This window comes from Megachile rotundata, chromosome 2 (genome assembly GCF_050947335.1).
Source record: "Megachile rotundata isolate GNS110a chromosome 2, iyMegRotu1, whole genome shotgun sequence".
NCBI classification, from domain to species: domain Eukaryota; kingdom Metazoa; phylum Arthropoda; class Insecta; order Hymenoptera; family Megachilidae; genus Megachile; species Megachile rotundata.
Window position 1 is genome coordinate 12,681,906 of NC_134984.1, and position 16,709 is coordinate 12,698,614.

At 40.1% G+C, this 16,709-nt stretch overlaps 1 protein-coding gene across 2 annotated transcripts in view; it reads left to right on the top strand.

Moving 5' to 3' along the window:
• Syn1 (Syntrophin-like 1) overlaps window positions 1-16,709 on the top strand; it is a 453,675-nt gene that overhangs the window by 263,902 nt on the left and 173,064 nt on the right. For both annotated transcript variants that reach the window (XM_076541971.1, XM_076541974.1), the window contains exon 3: window positions 11,281-11,469. In XM_076541971.1, the coding sequence (XP_076398086.1) occupies window positions 11,281-11,469 (189 nt within the window). The remainder of the gene's footprint in view (window positions 1-11,280; window positions 11,470-16,709) is intronic.

Sequence of the window (16,709 nt, forward strand, 5' to 3'; positions counted from 1 at the left end):
ACATAAAGAAGAAAATGCATGTTATAGGCAGAATCTGAAAAAAGATTGTATATAGGCAGAAACTTGAAAAAGTATTACGGTAAATTTAAGCCGAAAGTGCACAAGGGGTTAAATTGTGTTGCCATGTTCTCTTCATCTTTGCACAGAGCATAGAAAATATTACGCTCGTTCGTTTCACGTAGCTTCCTGTCGCAAAGTGGCTAGGTCGCGTCACGCATACGATACGAGTCGGTTATATTTCACGTAGGAGACACGTGGATTTGTACTTCCTTCGTGCACGCACATTCAGAGAAAAATGCAATTGCGTTTGGTCGCGGCACGACGAATTAAGGCTGACTTCTTTGTCTCCTCGTCGCTAGCCTCTAGTCACGTATCCACGATGGCGTACACGCGACACCGTCGCCACCGTGCCCTTCCCAGAATGCAAATAACGCTTTATTCGTAGCCTCGATGGGTATTCTCGGTGTTCTCGTCGCGAATTCGATTTTCGAGAAGCTTTTAAGCGTATCTCGCCTCTCCCATTCATGTCGCGCAACAATTTTCCGATCGGATCAACTGTTCGATCCATTGAAATGGACATAATTCTTCGTGTTTCCATTTTATGTAAATTAATGGAACGGAAATTGAAATTAACACTTTGACCGTTACATCGAAAATTCATTGCAAAAAACCACTCCATCACGGAAGTATCCACTTCAGACGAGATCGGAAAATGTAGCGGAAACAAGCTTTATAATTATGGAATTTCTGACCTTTTTATAAATTTATGACATTGAAATCTATCAGAGACTTCAATGCTTAAGGATTTTCAACCACTACGCCATCTTGTGGTAAGAAACATTTAAATTTGCTTGAAACACCATTGAAATTTCTTACTGTATGAATAAATTATTCCATACTATCATAAATAAATCATAACCTATTTCACAAACTGGGACTAAGAAAAAGACGATTCGATCATGGAGGAAACATCCCCGCGGACTTCCTGGTCAGAAGAAGGCAACCCTCTGGATGCACTCTGAAAAAAAGACCTCCTGAGAAATCGAAGGAACGAGGAAACAGGTAGGAGAATCCTGATGGGGAAATAAAAGAATCGGCGGAACAATCGCGATGACTCGCGAGAGCGTGGAACCGACGCAGAGTCAGGATTTGCCAAAGGATCCAGGACTCCGTACGCGGCTGGATCCTTCGAGATGGTCGTTCGACGAACGCAGGCTTTACGACGTTCTCCGTCGAGAAAGAGAGAAATGGTTTCTCGCCTCGTAAGGGTTCGAATCTCGTCGCGAATCGCAAGGAAAGAGTTCGAAACTGGTATTGGTCCCAGGACGAGCGGCGTAGATACGCTCTCGCAATATCGCGGCCGTCTTTTACTTCCTTTTATCTAAACGACCCGGCAACACAGAGTACGCGAGATACCCACTACGCGGATATTTTTCCCCCGTTGAATATCCTCGAATAGATTGTCCCTCGTTCCCTTTTATTTCGCCTTTTAATCCGACCTCTATCGGGCCGACTACGACCGCAGGAAATATGTCGCGGGTAGCGCGGATTCTTGAGGGTATCCTGGGTTTGGAGGTTTAGGGACTTGGGAATTTGTGGATTTGGAAATTATGGGATTTTGGGGATTTTGGGAAGTTTAGGGATTTGGGATTTTGGGATTTTGGGATTTGGGAATTTGGAAATTTGGGAATTTGGGATTTTGGGAATTTGGGATTTTGGGAATTTGGGAATTTGGGATTTGGGAATTTGGGAATTTGGGATTTGGGAATTTGGGAATTTGGGAATTTGGGAATTTGGGAATTGGGGATTTTGGGAATTTGGGAATTTGGGAATTTGGGATTTTGGGAATTTGGGATTTGGGGATTTGGGAATTTGGGAATTTGGGAATTTGGGAATTTGGGAATTTGGGATTTTGGGATTTTGGGAATTTGGGATTTGGGGATTTGGGAATTTGGGAATTGGGGATTTTGGGAATTTGGGAATTTGGGATTTGGGGATTTGGGAATTTGGGATTTGGGGATTTGGGAATTTGGGAATTTGGGAATTTGGGAATTTGGGAATTGGGGATTTTGGGAATTTGGGAATTTGGGAATTTGGGATTTTGGGAATTTGGGATTTGGGGATTTGGGAATTTGGGAATTTGGGAATTTGGGAATTTGGGAATTTGGGAATTTGGGAATTTGGGATTTTGGGATTTTGGGAATTTGGGATTTGGGGATTTGGGAATTTGGGAATTGGGGATTTTGGGAATTTGGGAATTTGGGAATTTGGGATTTTGGGAATTTGGGATTTGGGGATTTGGGAATTTGGGAATTTGGGAATTTGGGAATTTGGGAATTTGGGATTTTGGGATTTTGGGATTTTGGGATTTGGGGATTTGGGAATTTGGGAATTTGGGAATTTGGGAATTTGGGAATTTGGGAATTTGGGAATTTGGGAATTGGGGAATTTGGGAATTTTGGGATTTGAGAATTTTGGGACTTGGGAATTTTGGTATTTGAGAACTTTGGGGATTTTGGGGATTTTGAGATTTGGAAATTTTGGAGATTTTGGGGATTTTGGGAAATTTCGGAAATTTTTAAGATTTTGGTGATTTTAAAAAATGGTATCTACTTATGGCATCTCAAACGACGCTCCAGATGCGTCCTTTGTTGTTTTAGATTCGTTTCGGATGACGCACCTGATGCGTCATTACTTTCAATTCATCTCGAATGACGCACATGTTGCGTCATTACTTTAAATACATCGTGAATGACGCACCTGATGTGTCATTACTTCTAATACCTATCGAATGACGCACCTGATATGTCATTACCTCTAATACCTATCGAATGATTTGGGGATTTGGAGATTTTAGGATTTGGGAATTGGGGAATTGTGGAATTGTGAAATTGTGGAATTTTAGAATTTTGAAATTTAGAAAATTAGGAATATTGGAATTTGGTAATTTTGCAGTTGAAATTTAACATTTTCTTAAAATTAAAAAATGCAGAATTTGGGAAATTGTGAAATTAAGTTTTCAAAAAAAAATTCGTAATTTCATAACTTAATGCTTTAGAAATTTGGTAATTTCACACATTACCAATTTGAAAATTTAAAAATGTAAAAATTTAATTACCTTCTCAATTACAACTCTCCATAATTCAAAAATTCAAAATTTCGAATTTTAAAAGATCAATCAAAAGAGCAATCTTTTAACTAGGAATTTATCAATTCAATGCCTAAAATTTAGAAGTTCTGAAATCGATACACCATCAGCACTCCCCAGATCACCGTCACATACATCACCCAACCGACATAATTGGCAATTACCACACTTCGATTCTGAATACAAACCGTACAATCGTCCCGACATTTCTGTCACGTTTATGGGATGAAGAACACCTGTACAGTGTCTCCGTTCGGTGTCACTGAAGCTGACAGAATAAATCGTCCGGGATGATGCGGCTGCATGCATCGGGAAGAAGCAAATCATAAATAACGGTAGGATCGTCGCGTGAAAGGATATTTTCTGTTAGCAGCTGGATGGAAAGTGGCGTTTACCACCTGTCGATCGCAAAAGGGGACCACAGGTGGCGAGCAGCAGCAAAGCGATCCAATCTGATTCTCTCGCTTCCAATGCGTCCTTTGCGGCTCGTTGTCGCGCGTTATATTCGGCTAAATCTGCTTTGCCGCGTTATAGTACATCGATTCGATGGTCGATTTCGTGCCTCTATAGCTTTCCATCAAGTTGCTTTTGACGCTTTGCGTTCGTCGATTTGCATCGAATTCATCGGAAGAAAGACACTGCTCCTTTGTCGACGACAAATCGAGCCGGCTAATGCGCTCTCCGTTTATTAATTAGACTCTGATAGAAAACGCCCTGAGCGATCGATTTCATATTCTCTTTTGCAGCCATCATTCAGATGGACACTGAAAAATACGGGCGATCGAATTTTCGACGGGGGTGAATGATCGTTTACATCGGTCACTCGTATCGGTTAATTTCTTTTTAATTTCAGATGTGTGTTACAACACTATGTCGTTCATACGTAATTCTTGAATTTCTGTATGACTCTGAAAATACTCCTATCAACTATTCAGAATTATGAATAATAAATGTAGCAACATCGTAAGCATATTTTGATTAAAAATAAAAATGCCTTATAAAATTTTCAGTTCCATAACAGCAGAAATCTCCTTTAAAATCCGAAAACCGATATTACTTGAATTGTACATTAATTCTCGTTCGTAAAATATTGAATCTCTTGAAAATAGAATCGAAGATGAAGTTTTACTTTCACTATAATATAGAAACGAAAGATAAGAAGAATTTTCTGTGCGTTGACTATGATCAAAGTTGTAGGGTCTCTAAAGGTGATATAATTTATGGCCGCAGAATAGGTGGTTGAAAATGTTCCATTTTTCATCGGGATTCAAAGTTTGAGGAACGATTCGATATAACGCGACGATCCGGGATAAATTTCCGTGCAATTTCAATACGAGATCATTCCCCTTGTAGACGAAAGCCTCCCCTTTTCTGGCCTGTATACACAGAATCGAGGGGGCAAGACGGGAAAGCGGCAACGTCTCCGGATATTAAAAATATCTTCCGTCGGCAACGGACAGCGATCGACTTCCGGTTTATCCGTTTTGCTTTATTTCCAAGGAGCTCGCTCGATTGTGCCCGCGAAGCGTCCCTCTCGATTCTCCGATCGGTTCTGGAACAACGACTTCTCGACTTTTCGAGGACTTTTTTGATTGACAACGCGAAACTCGGCTCGAAACGGTGTGATTGATGTTTGAATGCTTAATGGGCTTTCGATGCTCGATCGATGTCGATAAGCATCACCGGAGTTTCGAAACTTTTGAGTGCTTAATCGTTTCAATGCTGCAATCGAACGGCCGAGAGCTCACCTTCTTACGGAATTATCGGAGCGAATTAAATTAAATTTAAATTTGGCTTCTCAGGTCTGAAATATACTGCTACACAAATTACCTACAGTCTATATTTTTCAATTTTTCAAATCGTCTAACTTCATAATTTCCGTAATTACTAGTTTTCTACTTTCCTAATTTCGTAACTTTCAAATTCTCAAGCTTGCAAATTTCATTATCTCCAAATTCCGTAGTTGCAATATTTCCTTGTTGCAAATAGCTTAGTCCTCAAGTTCCCTAGTTGTAAATATCTTAGTCCTCAAATTCCCTAGTTCCTCAATTTCCAAATTTTCAAATTCCCCAGCTGCCAAATTCCCTAGTCCAAAAATTTCCTAACGCAAGAATTTCCAAGGTCTCAAATTTCATAGACTAAATATTCCCGCGAAACTAAATTTCCTAGACCCAAATTTTCAAATTCCCAAATTCCCTAGACACAAATTTCCAGGTCCCTAAATTCCCTAGGCCGCAAAATTCCTAGTCTCCAAATTCCAAGGCCCCAAAATTCCCTAGCTCTCAAATTTCCTAGTTCCAAAATTCCCTAAATCCAAATTCCATGGCCCCAAAATTCCGTAGATCTCATATTTCCTAGTTCCAAAATTCCCTAAATCCAAATTCCATGGCCCCAAAATTTCCTAGTTCCAAAATTCCATAGATCCAAATTCCCAGATCACCAAATTCCTTAGTCCCTAAATTTCCTGGTCTCAATATTCCTTAGATCCCAAATTCCTCTGGCCTATGATTCCCTAGACCCCAAATTCTCTAGTCCCAAAATTCCTTAGTCCCTAAATTTCCTAGTTCCAAAATTCCCTAGATCCAAATTCCCAGATCACCAAATTCCTTAGTCCCTAAATTTCCTGATCCCAAAATTCCTTAGATCCCAAATTCCCTAGGTCCAAATTCCCTTGGCCTAAGATTCCCTAGACCCCAAATTCTCTAGTCCCAAAATTGCTTAGTCCCTAAATTTCCATGTTCCAAAATTCCCTAGTCCTTAAATTTCCTAGTTCCAAAATTCCCTAGTGCCTACACTCTCTAATTCCCGAATTCACTAATCCCCAAATTTCCTCGTTCACCAATTCCAAAATTCTCTAACTTCTAAATTCCCTAGTTCTCCAGTTTTCAAGTAGCTTAGCTTCGACATTTCCAAATTGTCTATTACATTTTATACTTCCCTAATTTCCAAACCCTATAAATTTTCAAATTATCAATCTTCCGAATTGCCTACATTTCAAATTTTCAAATTTCCGGATTGGCAACTGTTTATTTCACAAAAGATCGTTGATATCGAGTTTTCAAAACCGACGATATTTCTCGAAATAGCGTGCAAGCGATTGCGGAGGCCGACGAACGTGTTAAAGCGCGTGGACGCGGCGGAATTCGCTTCACGCGCGAAAATTATCCCGGCAATCTCGAGTCTCGTTATCGCGCGCGTTCGAGGAGAGGTCTGGCGCGGAAACGCGCGAAATTATAGATGCTTGGCGGCGCGTATTCGCGCTAGCCCCGGGAAAATTGCGAGGCTGGTTCCGGTCTCTCGAGCTTTTCCGCATCGCGCGAAATTTCTGCCGCGCGACACCGTCAACGTGTGCGCGATTGGCGATTTGTGGCTTTTCAAAATACACCAAAGTCGACGCGCGACAATGCGCGAACGTGGGCGTCGAGCGGTTCCCACCCTTGACTTGATTTTCTATTTCTGAATTCGAACCGGCGGACAAACAATTTTTTGTCTTTTCAACTTCGAAATTTCGCGGCGGGGTTTTTCGTTCGGACGTGCTGCGTTTGATCGAAAATCATTCATCGATAAGTTATCTTGTATTGTTTTTTATTATATTCAGTACGTGTGGTGATATTTTTTAATTCTTGTACTTTATCTTTATCTTACAATTATATTTATCTTGCACTTTATTTTTTAATTTTTTAAATTTATCTTCATCTAGCAATTTATTCTTATGTTGCCTGTATTTTTATCTGATGTTATCATTTATCTTTGTTATATCATTTATTTTTATTTTGTCATTCTTCTTTATTTTGTAACTTATATTTACCTAGTAATTAATCTTCATCTCGTACTACATCTTTATCTTCATTCGCGACTCAGATGTTTCAAAATAGTCCGACTGCACCTAGAATAGCAGAAAAAAGAGTCACCAGCCGGTGTTGTCCAATGAAATTTCACGATGACACGAACTGTAATCCAATTCGATGGAAATCGAGAGGCAAACAGTCCGGCCGCGTACACCGGCTCTCGTCTAATTATTAATAATGCGACGAGTCACAGTGCAGATGGATGACTGTTTGCGCCGTTCTCGTGAAACGAGATTGGTTACTCGGATCGTGCATTACGGCCAGGGTGTTCGTCGCTTATCAATGGGGCATCGTTCAAATTGCTCATGTTTGGCGACCCAACTACGTTCGACATGTTAACCTCGTTCCAAAAGAACAGCCAACCGTGAATCGATTGATACGCCTTCCAAAAGTAACGACATCACGTTTCTAAAAGTTCGAATGATCGTCTTCGATGTTGCTCTCTTGAAACATGACATATGAGTGAAGACATTTTTTCCTTTTATCAAAGTGTACTTTTATTAAGGTATATATCCTTTTATTGAAACTATATTTCATGATATATTTCGTTTATTTGATCGGTTATGTTTTATGACGCACCAGATGCGTCATAATTACAAATCACTCATGGCATCTTAAATGATATACCAGATGCGTACTTTGTTGTTTTGGGTTCGTTTCGAACGACGCATCTGATGCGTCATTACTTTCATTTCATCTCAAATGACGCACATGGTGCGTCAATACTTTCAATACAATTTGTATGACGCACCTGATGTGTCATTACTTTTAATACCTATGGAACGACGCACCTGATGTGTCATTACTTTTAATACCTATGGAACGACGCACCTGATATGTTGTTACTTTTAATACCTATGTAATGACGCATCTAGTGCGTCATTACTTTTAATACCTCGAGTTTGACGCACTTGATGCGTCATTATTTTTAATACATTTCGAATGACGCACTTACTGCGTCAGAATTTTTAATACATCTGAAATGACGTATCTAATGTGTTATTATTTTTAATACGATTCGAATGACGCACCTCATGCGTCATGACTTTGATACATTTGGAGTGACGCACCTAGTGTATCATTATTTTTAATTTGATTCGAATGACGCACCTAATGCGTCATGACATTGATGCATCTAAAATGACGCATCTAGTGTGTCATTATTTTCATACGTTTCCAATGACGCACCTAGTGTGTCATTATTTTTATACGTTTTGGATGACGCACCTAATGTGTCATTATTTCTAATTCTATTCGAATAACGCACCTCATGCGTCATGACTTTGATGCATCTAAAATGACACACCTAGTCTGTCATTATTTTCATACGTTTACATTGACTCACCTAGTGTGTCATTATTTTTAATACATTTCGAATGACGCAGCCAATGCGTCATGATCTGGTGCACGAATTGAACAAATGTCTGTTTTATCGGCTTTGTATTGAGTTTGTATCTCCTGACGCATCTGCTGTGTCACAGACATCGTTTACCTCACTAATCGAAAAGCAACACAATATCCGAAAGAAACTTTACGATCGTGTCAACTGCGAAGTAGTAAAAGATCCCTTTCGATCCGTTCCAGTCTTTCCACTTCTGACCAAGATCCAAAGAGCTCCGGAGTCCTTTCAGCAGGATCTCGTGTACGCAATCTAGCAAATCGAGTACGGGAAGGCGAGAGAAAATCACGAAACTCCCGGCGCAACATCCCGTCGATGAATTCTGTTGCCACTTTTACGACAAGATCGGCAAGTTGAATCCGAGTCGAGGATAGCAAAAGGCTCTGAAAAATCGTGGCGACCGGCAGTAAATTCTCCCTCGGGCCGTGATATCTTCGTTTCGGCGTCGAAGATACGGTACCGTGGTCACGTACAGACTGTTTCAAAATCCAATTTGTCGTTGATGTTTGAGCGCCGCTGCTGCAACGGCGAGCCGCGATTACATACCGGAGGAACTCGTTAAAGTTCGAAGGAACACTGGGTCTAGGCTGGTTAGAGACGGAACGATACCCCGATGAAATAGTCTGCAATCCTGGCTAGCCGAAATACTGAAACATGCAGCACGCCACGCCGGCTAAGGGATGCGGGGAGAGTAACAGATATCCTGGGGTGAACGGAGAATCCGGTAGCTAGCCCGTAAAAATCGCTCGTAAAAGCGAGATACCGTTTTCTCCAGAACGTGGCTTAATATCGAACCGATCGACCCGGACCAGCGCCAATGTTCTGTCGGGAAATTTCCATTTCTGGGAAATTACCGATCCAGCTTCAAGGGTTCCACGTATAAATTGCAAATCGGGGCTGGATACGTCTTCTTTATTTCTGAATGTCTAAGTAGTTCGAAAAAGTATGACGGGTTGTTTGGTACGCACCTGGTGCGTCATTCGATGGCCACAGTTAAACCTATACAACTCGGAAACCTGTACGAGCAGTTATCTTTCTCTGTCAGTCCAGAATTTAATTCTAATTATTACGTATGAATTTTAGCTCTGTAAGTTGGATTTATTAGACCTGTGCACACTGCTGGATTAAATCACAGATTAACCATAGAAGCACGGTATGTCGCCGAATCAGTTTAAACTTTCAGGAACGGGTAAAATTGTAATACCGTAAACTTTAAGTGATTGATAATGATATTAAGTATCATTATGGAGCGCGTTTGGATTTGCGTTTGCACTATGGAATATTGCAATTTATCGTGAAACGTGCCTGCGGCTTATTTAATTAAAGCTGAAAGCATCTGTAGAAGTGTTTATAGCCACAGTTTGATTAGCGGGCAACAGCTATTCCATGTTCCACTTCACTTTGGAACTGCCGGGCAAAATATCAAGTGGAGAGCTTAAATCGAAAAATGAAACGGTCGTATTCCGAATAATTGCAATTATGGTGTACACTTCTCTGCTCTGCTATTTTCATCGTGACATTTAACGCGTTAATATTTCAACTGCTCTGTATCAAAGGCACTCTACTTACGTAGTAATCCACGACGTTGAATATTTATTCGTCTAACGAGTACCGTAAGACGGCGTGACTTTGATCAGGTTAGCGTAACATTGACCCAAAGCTGGATCATTCTTGATCTTACTGTTCTGTTAAATACTTAATCCTCTCATTGTAGTTCTTTGTCTGTTGTGGGCTCTTCGTGTTTAATATTTTTAACACGCATGGTGCATATATACAAATGCACATATACATATCACACAATCACCCAACCATATGACACTTAAATTGTCATATGAATTCATCAGTGTCATTATTAATTTAATACATTTAACGCAACCATGTATACCACTTAAATTGTTATAAATCATCAATATTATTAATTTATTAATTTACTTGACTGGACATATTCGTGTTAAAGTATCTAATTAAATTTTCAACCACTTCACTGTGGAAGTCGATTTATCGTATTACTCGTATTAATTGGAACTATGAATAGCAAATATTAGTTGGAACTATGAATAACAAATGTAACAAAATACTGTGCACATATTTGATGAAATCTGTTTAAAGTAACAATAATACTTTTCGTAGCGCATGACGCACATGGTGCGTCACTACATCTGATACCTATCGAATGATACATTTGATATATCATTACTTCTAATACCTATCGAATGATGCATTTGATATATCATTACTTTTAATACCTATTGAATGACGCACTTGATGCGTCATTACTTCTGATACCTATCTAATGACGCACCTAATGTGTCATTACCTCTTATACCTATCTAATGACGCATCTAGTGCGTCATTACTTTTAATATATCTTGCATGTATCTGATGTGTTACTATTTTTAATACGATTCAAATGACGCACCTAATGCGTCATGACTTTTAATTAATAGCTATGGAATGACGCACCTGGTGTGTCATTATTTTTAATACGATTCAAACGACGCACCTAATGCGTCATGACTTTGATACATCTAAAATGACGCACCTGGTGCGTTATTACTTTTAATACATCTGGTATGACGCACCTGATGCGTCATTATTTCAAACATATTTGTATTGTCAGTATTTGCCTTTCACATATATTAATGGCTCTATGAACATTTCGTCTTAAATAAAAAATTAAGAGCTAGAATGTATAATAATCCATTAAGCAATTTGCAAATGAACAAAACCTAAAATGATCATTTTCTTCTGAACAAAGTTAACTTGAATGAAAATAGCCATAAGATTAATGCAGTAAATTATTCGAAGAGCGCAGTAAAAGGAACGTCGAATGAAAATGTCAATTCCAAGGTAATGACCCGCTCGACCCGTTTTTTCTGTTGCAGTGAAATATCTGAGAGAGGTTACACCTTACTTCAGGAAAGCCTCGATCATCCAGGAAGTCGGTTGGGAGCTTCAGCGCGGTTTCCTCAGCGCGACGCCTCCGCCGCCGAAGTCACCACCGCGAGCGGATACTCGTTATCTCCCGTTGCAACTCTGCAGACTCACCAGGGCTCATCCTTCCTCGGATCCCGGTAAGTTTTCCTTCGACTATCTCCTTCGATCGATGCTCGAAAAGTCCTTTCGACGCGCGTAAACTCGTGCGAAAACGCGTTCCATGAGAACGTTAATTAACGATTCGTCAAAAAGACGGCTTCGTCGTTTAACGTCAGGTTAAGAATGAACGAAAAAAAAATAACAGTTTCCTTCTTTTCTGAAGTCAAAGTTTGACGTACATTCTGCACGGAAATTTCGTAAACAGATGAATGTAATTTTAACTTTATGCACTGATTACGTCTATGGAATGATACCTATTTAATGGAACGAGAAGCACAATTATTATGTAATTAACGCGAAGCTGACCAAGCTCTCAGGCGATTCTCTCGCGAAAACCCGTAATTTCGCCGTAACTTTGGTTACTTAATTTTCGTCGAGCTTGCATATTTTACGCAATCGCTGCCCGCGAAGCGCGGGTCAAAGCGTTTGATAAAATGTCCTACCTCTAAGCACCAAATATCTACTCGATTGTCAAAGACAGTTCTGGAGAGGGGAATTCAAGTATAGGTCATACGTGTTAATCGGAGATCTAGCTGACTATCATCGAAATCTCTTTGCATCAAAGGTTTCATCTTCCGGAATACACTTAGTGCTTGACGGGTAAGATGGAGGGTTTCTATAGCGGTCTAGTAATACTTTAACTCCTTTAGACTTGATATTTTAAAGTTAGAATAAATGATTTAATTTTTTGGTGCAATTCTACTCATTTAAGTCTATAACAAGCATACAAGTCCTGATAGAATTTATAATGGCAAGGTCCACGTATATCATCGATTAACAAGCTAAAGTTCCCATATGTGTAATGTACATACAAGTACAATGGTAATGTTCACATATATGATCTTCAATTAACGAGTTAAAGTTTACATATGTGTAATGTACATACAAGTACAGTGGTAACGTCCGCACATATGATCTTCGATTAACGAGCTAAAGTTCACATATATGTAATATACATATGTCTACATGTATTCACTGCACTTATTCGTCCAAATGCATACGTAATATTTAATGTCCACATATATGTAATATACATATGTCTACATGTATTCACTGCACTTATTCGTCCAAATGCATACGCAATATTTAATCTCCACATATGTGTAATATGCATATGTCTCCATATATTCACTACACTTATTCGTACAAGTGCATACGTAATATTTAATGTCCACATATGTGTAATATACATATGTCTCCATATATTCACTACACTTATTCGTACAAGTGCATACATAATATTTAATGTCCACATATGTGTAATATACATATGTCTACACATATTCACTACACATACTCATGCAGATGCACACATAATATTAAATTAAAAATATTAAAGAGTTAATAAAATAATCTCCAACATCATTTATGAGTATAATTGGACATCTAAAGGATTGTATACCGTTTTCATCGAGAATAAAATTGTGAAAGACAGCTTAACCTTTCATGAAAAAGCGAAGCAAAACCTCTTAAGCATGAAAATACCTGGTCGCGAGTATAGAGATTGACGCGGTTAATGCAATGAGAGTCAACAGAATAATCGGACGGTCAGCAGCCGCGTATGATGATAGCGGCGGAGAAAGCGGTCGAAGCGTACGGTGTTGCAAATGAAATAACCGTCAGTGAATTTCTCTTGCACCGCACGTTTAGAAGTAAACGTTCCAGCGGAACACGTTCACGGATTACGTGCGCAAGCCGCGTCTCGATGGGTGGCGAGCCGACGCTCCTCTCGAGAACTGCATGCTCAGCGACCGAGATAATGACAGCCATAACGCAATTAACCCGTTTCTGGGATTACAGTCGAACGAGCACATGTGTATGTGAACGTGTGCGGCGCCATCGCGTTACGAGTTTGACAGTCAATTATCGTTTAAACGGAACAATCGCGCGAAAACTTTTGTCGATTACGAGACTATCTTAGTGGCGGACCTATCGGCACTGTAATTTAGAGACATACTGGGTTTTTTGATTTGGGTGTTTGAAAGTGGTGGGGTTTTGGGGTGTAGGGATTAGGGATTTAGGGATTTGGGGATTTGGGGATTTGGGAATTGGGGATTCGGGGATTTGAGAATGTGGAGAATTGGGGATGTGGGGACTTGGGGATGTAAGGATAGGAACATGTGGGGATTCAGGGATGTGGAGATTTAAGGATGTAGAGATTTGGGGATTTAGAGATTTGGGGATGTAAGGATTTGGGGGATTTAGGAATTTGGGAATATAGGGATTTGGGGATCTATGAATTTGGAGACGTAGGGATTTGAGGATAAAGGAATTTGGCGATGTAGAGATATGGGAATGTGGAGATGTGGGACAATTGGGATTTGGGACTCTTGGAATTTGGGGATGTAGGGATCTGAAAGTGTAGGGATTTGGGGATGAAGGAATATATGGACGTAGGGATTTGGGGATGAAGGGATATGTGGATGTAGGAATTTGGCGATGTAGAAATATGGGGATGTGGAAATGTGGGACAATTGGGATTTGGTACTCTTGGGATTTGGGGATGAAGGAATATGTGAATGTAGTGATTTGGGGATGAAGGGACATGTGGATATAGGAATTTGAAGATGTATTTTGTGAATATCAAACTTTGGACATGTATAAATTTGAAAATACTTAAAACTGCTAGAATTTGACTTGGTTATTTGAGAACTTGCAAATGTAATTTGAAAATGTGAGTACATAAAGATTTGATAGTTTAATTTCAACCTAACAAAATAGTACAAATTAAAAGATTAGTGTATTTGAAAATACAATTGCAAATTAGGGAATTTGCAGTAAAAGATCCCGTTTAACCTTGCCAATAAACTTCCCCTAAAGTCCCATTAAAACTGAGTATCCAATGATCTAATTTCGACTGGACAAGTATTTAAAGGAGCGCAAATAGGCGTTAACTAAAGCTGACCATACAATTTCGCTAAATAGCAACATTCCACGGACAATCACCGTACGAACGTTCAATTCGCGACGAAAATTCGAGCAACCCCTAAATACTTGTGCGGAGATAATGGAACGGTGAAGAGGGGTTTTGCAAATTAACGGTAGCACACGAGTCAGTGGCCATTGTGATTCCTCGATATTCGTACAATTAACAGGTTGATTTTGAAATCGAGTGGACCCGGGGCAATTCTTTCAGCCTTTCGGGATTTTGTTCCTTTTAATGGAATCCACCTAATCCGAGGCCGGGTTATAGAGACCCCTATCTATCCGGCCAGCTCTCGGCCGCTCGCTAATTCAATTAGCCAATTTTCATTGTACCATTCATGCGTCCGTTTTAATTCGCAAGATAGACCCCGCGAACGATAGCCAATATCTCTGACCCATCCTCCATAGTCTGAACCTTTTTTTACACCTTCCTCACTAACGTCGACATAGACCGTCGATTCCGTATTTGCTCTTGGTCAACGTTCGAGCCTCTTCATTTTCTCGTTCTACGCGAATTAGCCTCCCTGCTGATAACATTATTCGTTAGATGGAACACGTGTTCTGGCAAAGAAACCGTTTCGAATCCGCCATTATGGTTATGTAAATAGGACAAATGCCTCTGTAGCAGAATATAACGAAGGATTTGGAAACTATCGAATGGAAATTGGAGCAGGAACCTTCCTTATTTTTTTAGGCGTTCAAATTATGTTATGTGAATATTCTGCTGATGAATGTGAAGGATTATAAGACCTAGAAGGTCTAAATCTCAAAGTACCAAATCTCGCATAGTTTTGCGAACCCAAACGTCAGCCGAATCACCTCGAGACACCGTCGATCGAATCGAAGTTTAGCCACGTATTTAGTTTTTCTGGTCGGACACCGTCGCACACAGGAAAGCAGTTAAAGCGAGATAGAAATCGGGTCGATGCTGGAGCCTCCAGGTTCGACTGTACGCTACCGGTTGGCTAGGAGGATGCGAGAGTTAAATTAGTTTCCGGGGCAAAAGCTGGCTGCTGCCTGGTTTTCAGGGCTAACCCCGTGTATAATTCCAGAACAGCTCCATCAGGCTGGAACCCACGAAGAACCTTCCATCCACCATCCACTGCTGACTCCACCACCACCATCACCACCCGTATACCACCCGTTAGCATCGTCCCTATCAACCATCTACCTTGTTCGTCCTTTGCCTTGCCAGTCTTCGCGGACCTCCGCTTTGCCAACTTAATTACCGCCAGATAATTGCTCCCTATGTGCTGACCGCTTGATTAACGAGCCGGGATCTGCTACTTGTCGCCACATTTTTCGACTGTTTCAATTGTCTACGCGTCCTCCTTTGAATTTTCGTATTCCTTTTTGGCCTCTGTGCTTGTCAGAAACACGGTGCCTTATTTTGTTATGTTGATGTAGGATTACTTGATTTCGTGGGGGAAGTTTTTAGATGATGGAGGTATGATAATGAACTCGTCTGGGTGGATTTACATGTGAGTGCTAGGTAGAGCATTTGAGAGTAGATGTGAGTATTACCTGGAGCATATATGTGAGGGTACATGTGAATACTAGCTGAAGCATACACTTGAGAATAGATGTGCATACTAGACTAAGCATATGTGTATACGATAATAGGTGTGAGTAGTAGGTGGAGCACATATGTGAGAGTACATGTGAATACTAGCTGGATCATACATGTGAGAGTACATGTGAGTACTAGCTGAAGCATACACTTGAGAGTAGATGTGAATACTAGATTAAGCATATGTGTATACGATAATAGATGTGAGTAGTAGGTGGAGCACATATGTGAGAGTACATGTGAATACTAGCTGGATCATACATGTGAGAGTACATGTGAGTACCAGCTGGAGCAGATATGTGAGGATAAATGTGAGTACTAGGTGGAACATATGCATATGTGAGAGTAGATGTGAGTAGTAGGTGGAGCACATATGTGAGAGCGCATATGAGTACTAGCTGGAGCATACATGTGACGGTACATGTGAGTACTAGGTGGAACATATGCATATGTGGGAGTAGATGTAAGTACTAGATGGAGCATATGTACGTTATATGTGAGAGTAGATGTGAATACAAGGTGGAATATATATGTGAGAATAGATGTATATTAGATGAAGCAAATGTGGAGTATCAACAACAGTGATCCTCGTATCAATAAAATGAATTTGTAGATTTATAAGATAGATCCTCGCGCTTGTATTATTTAAAGATACAGCTCTACCCATAATATATCACACTTCAAGAGTTAAATCACCTGTTAACATTTTCTCAGTATAATGTG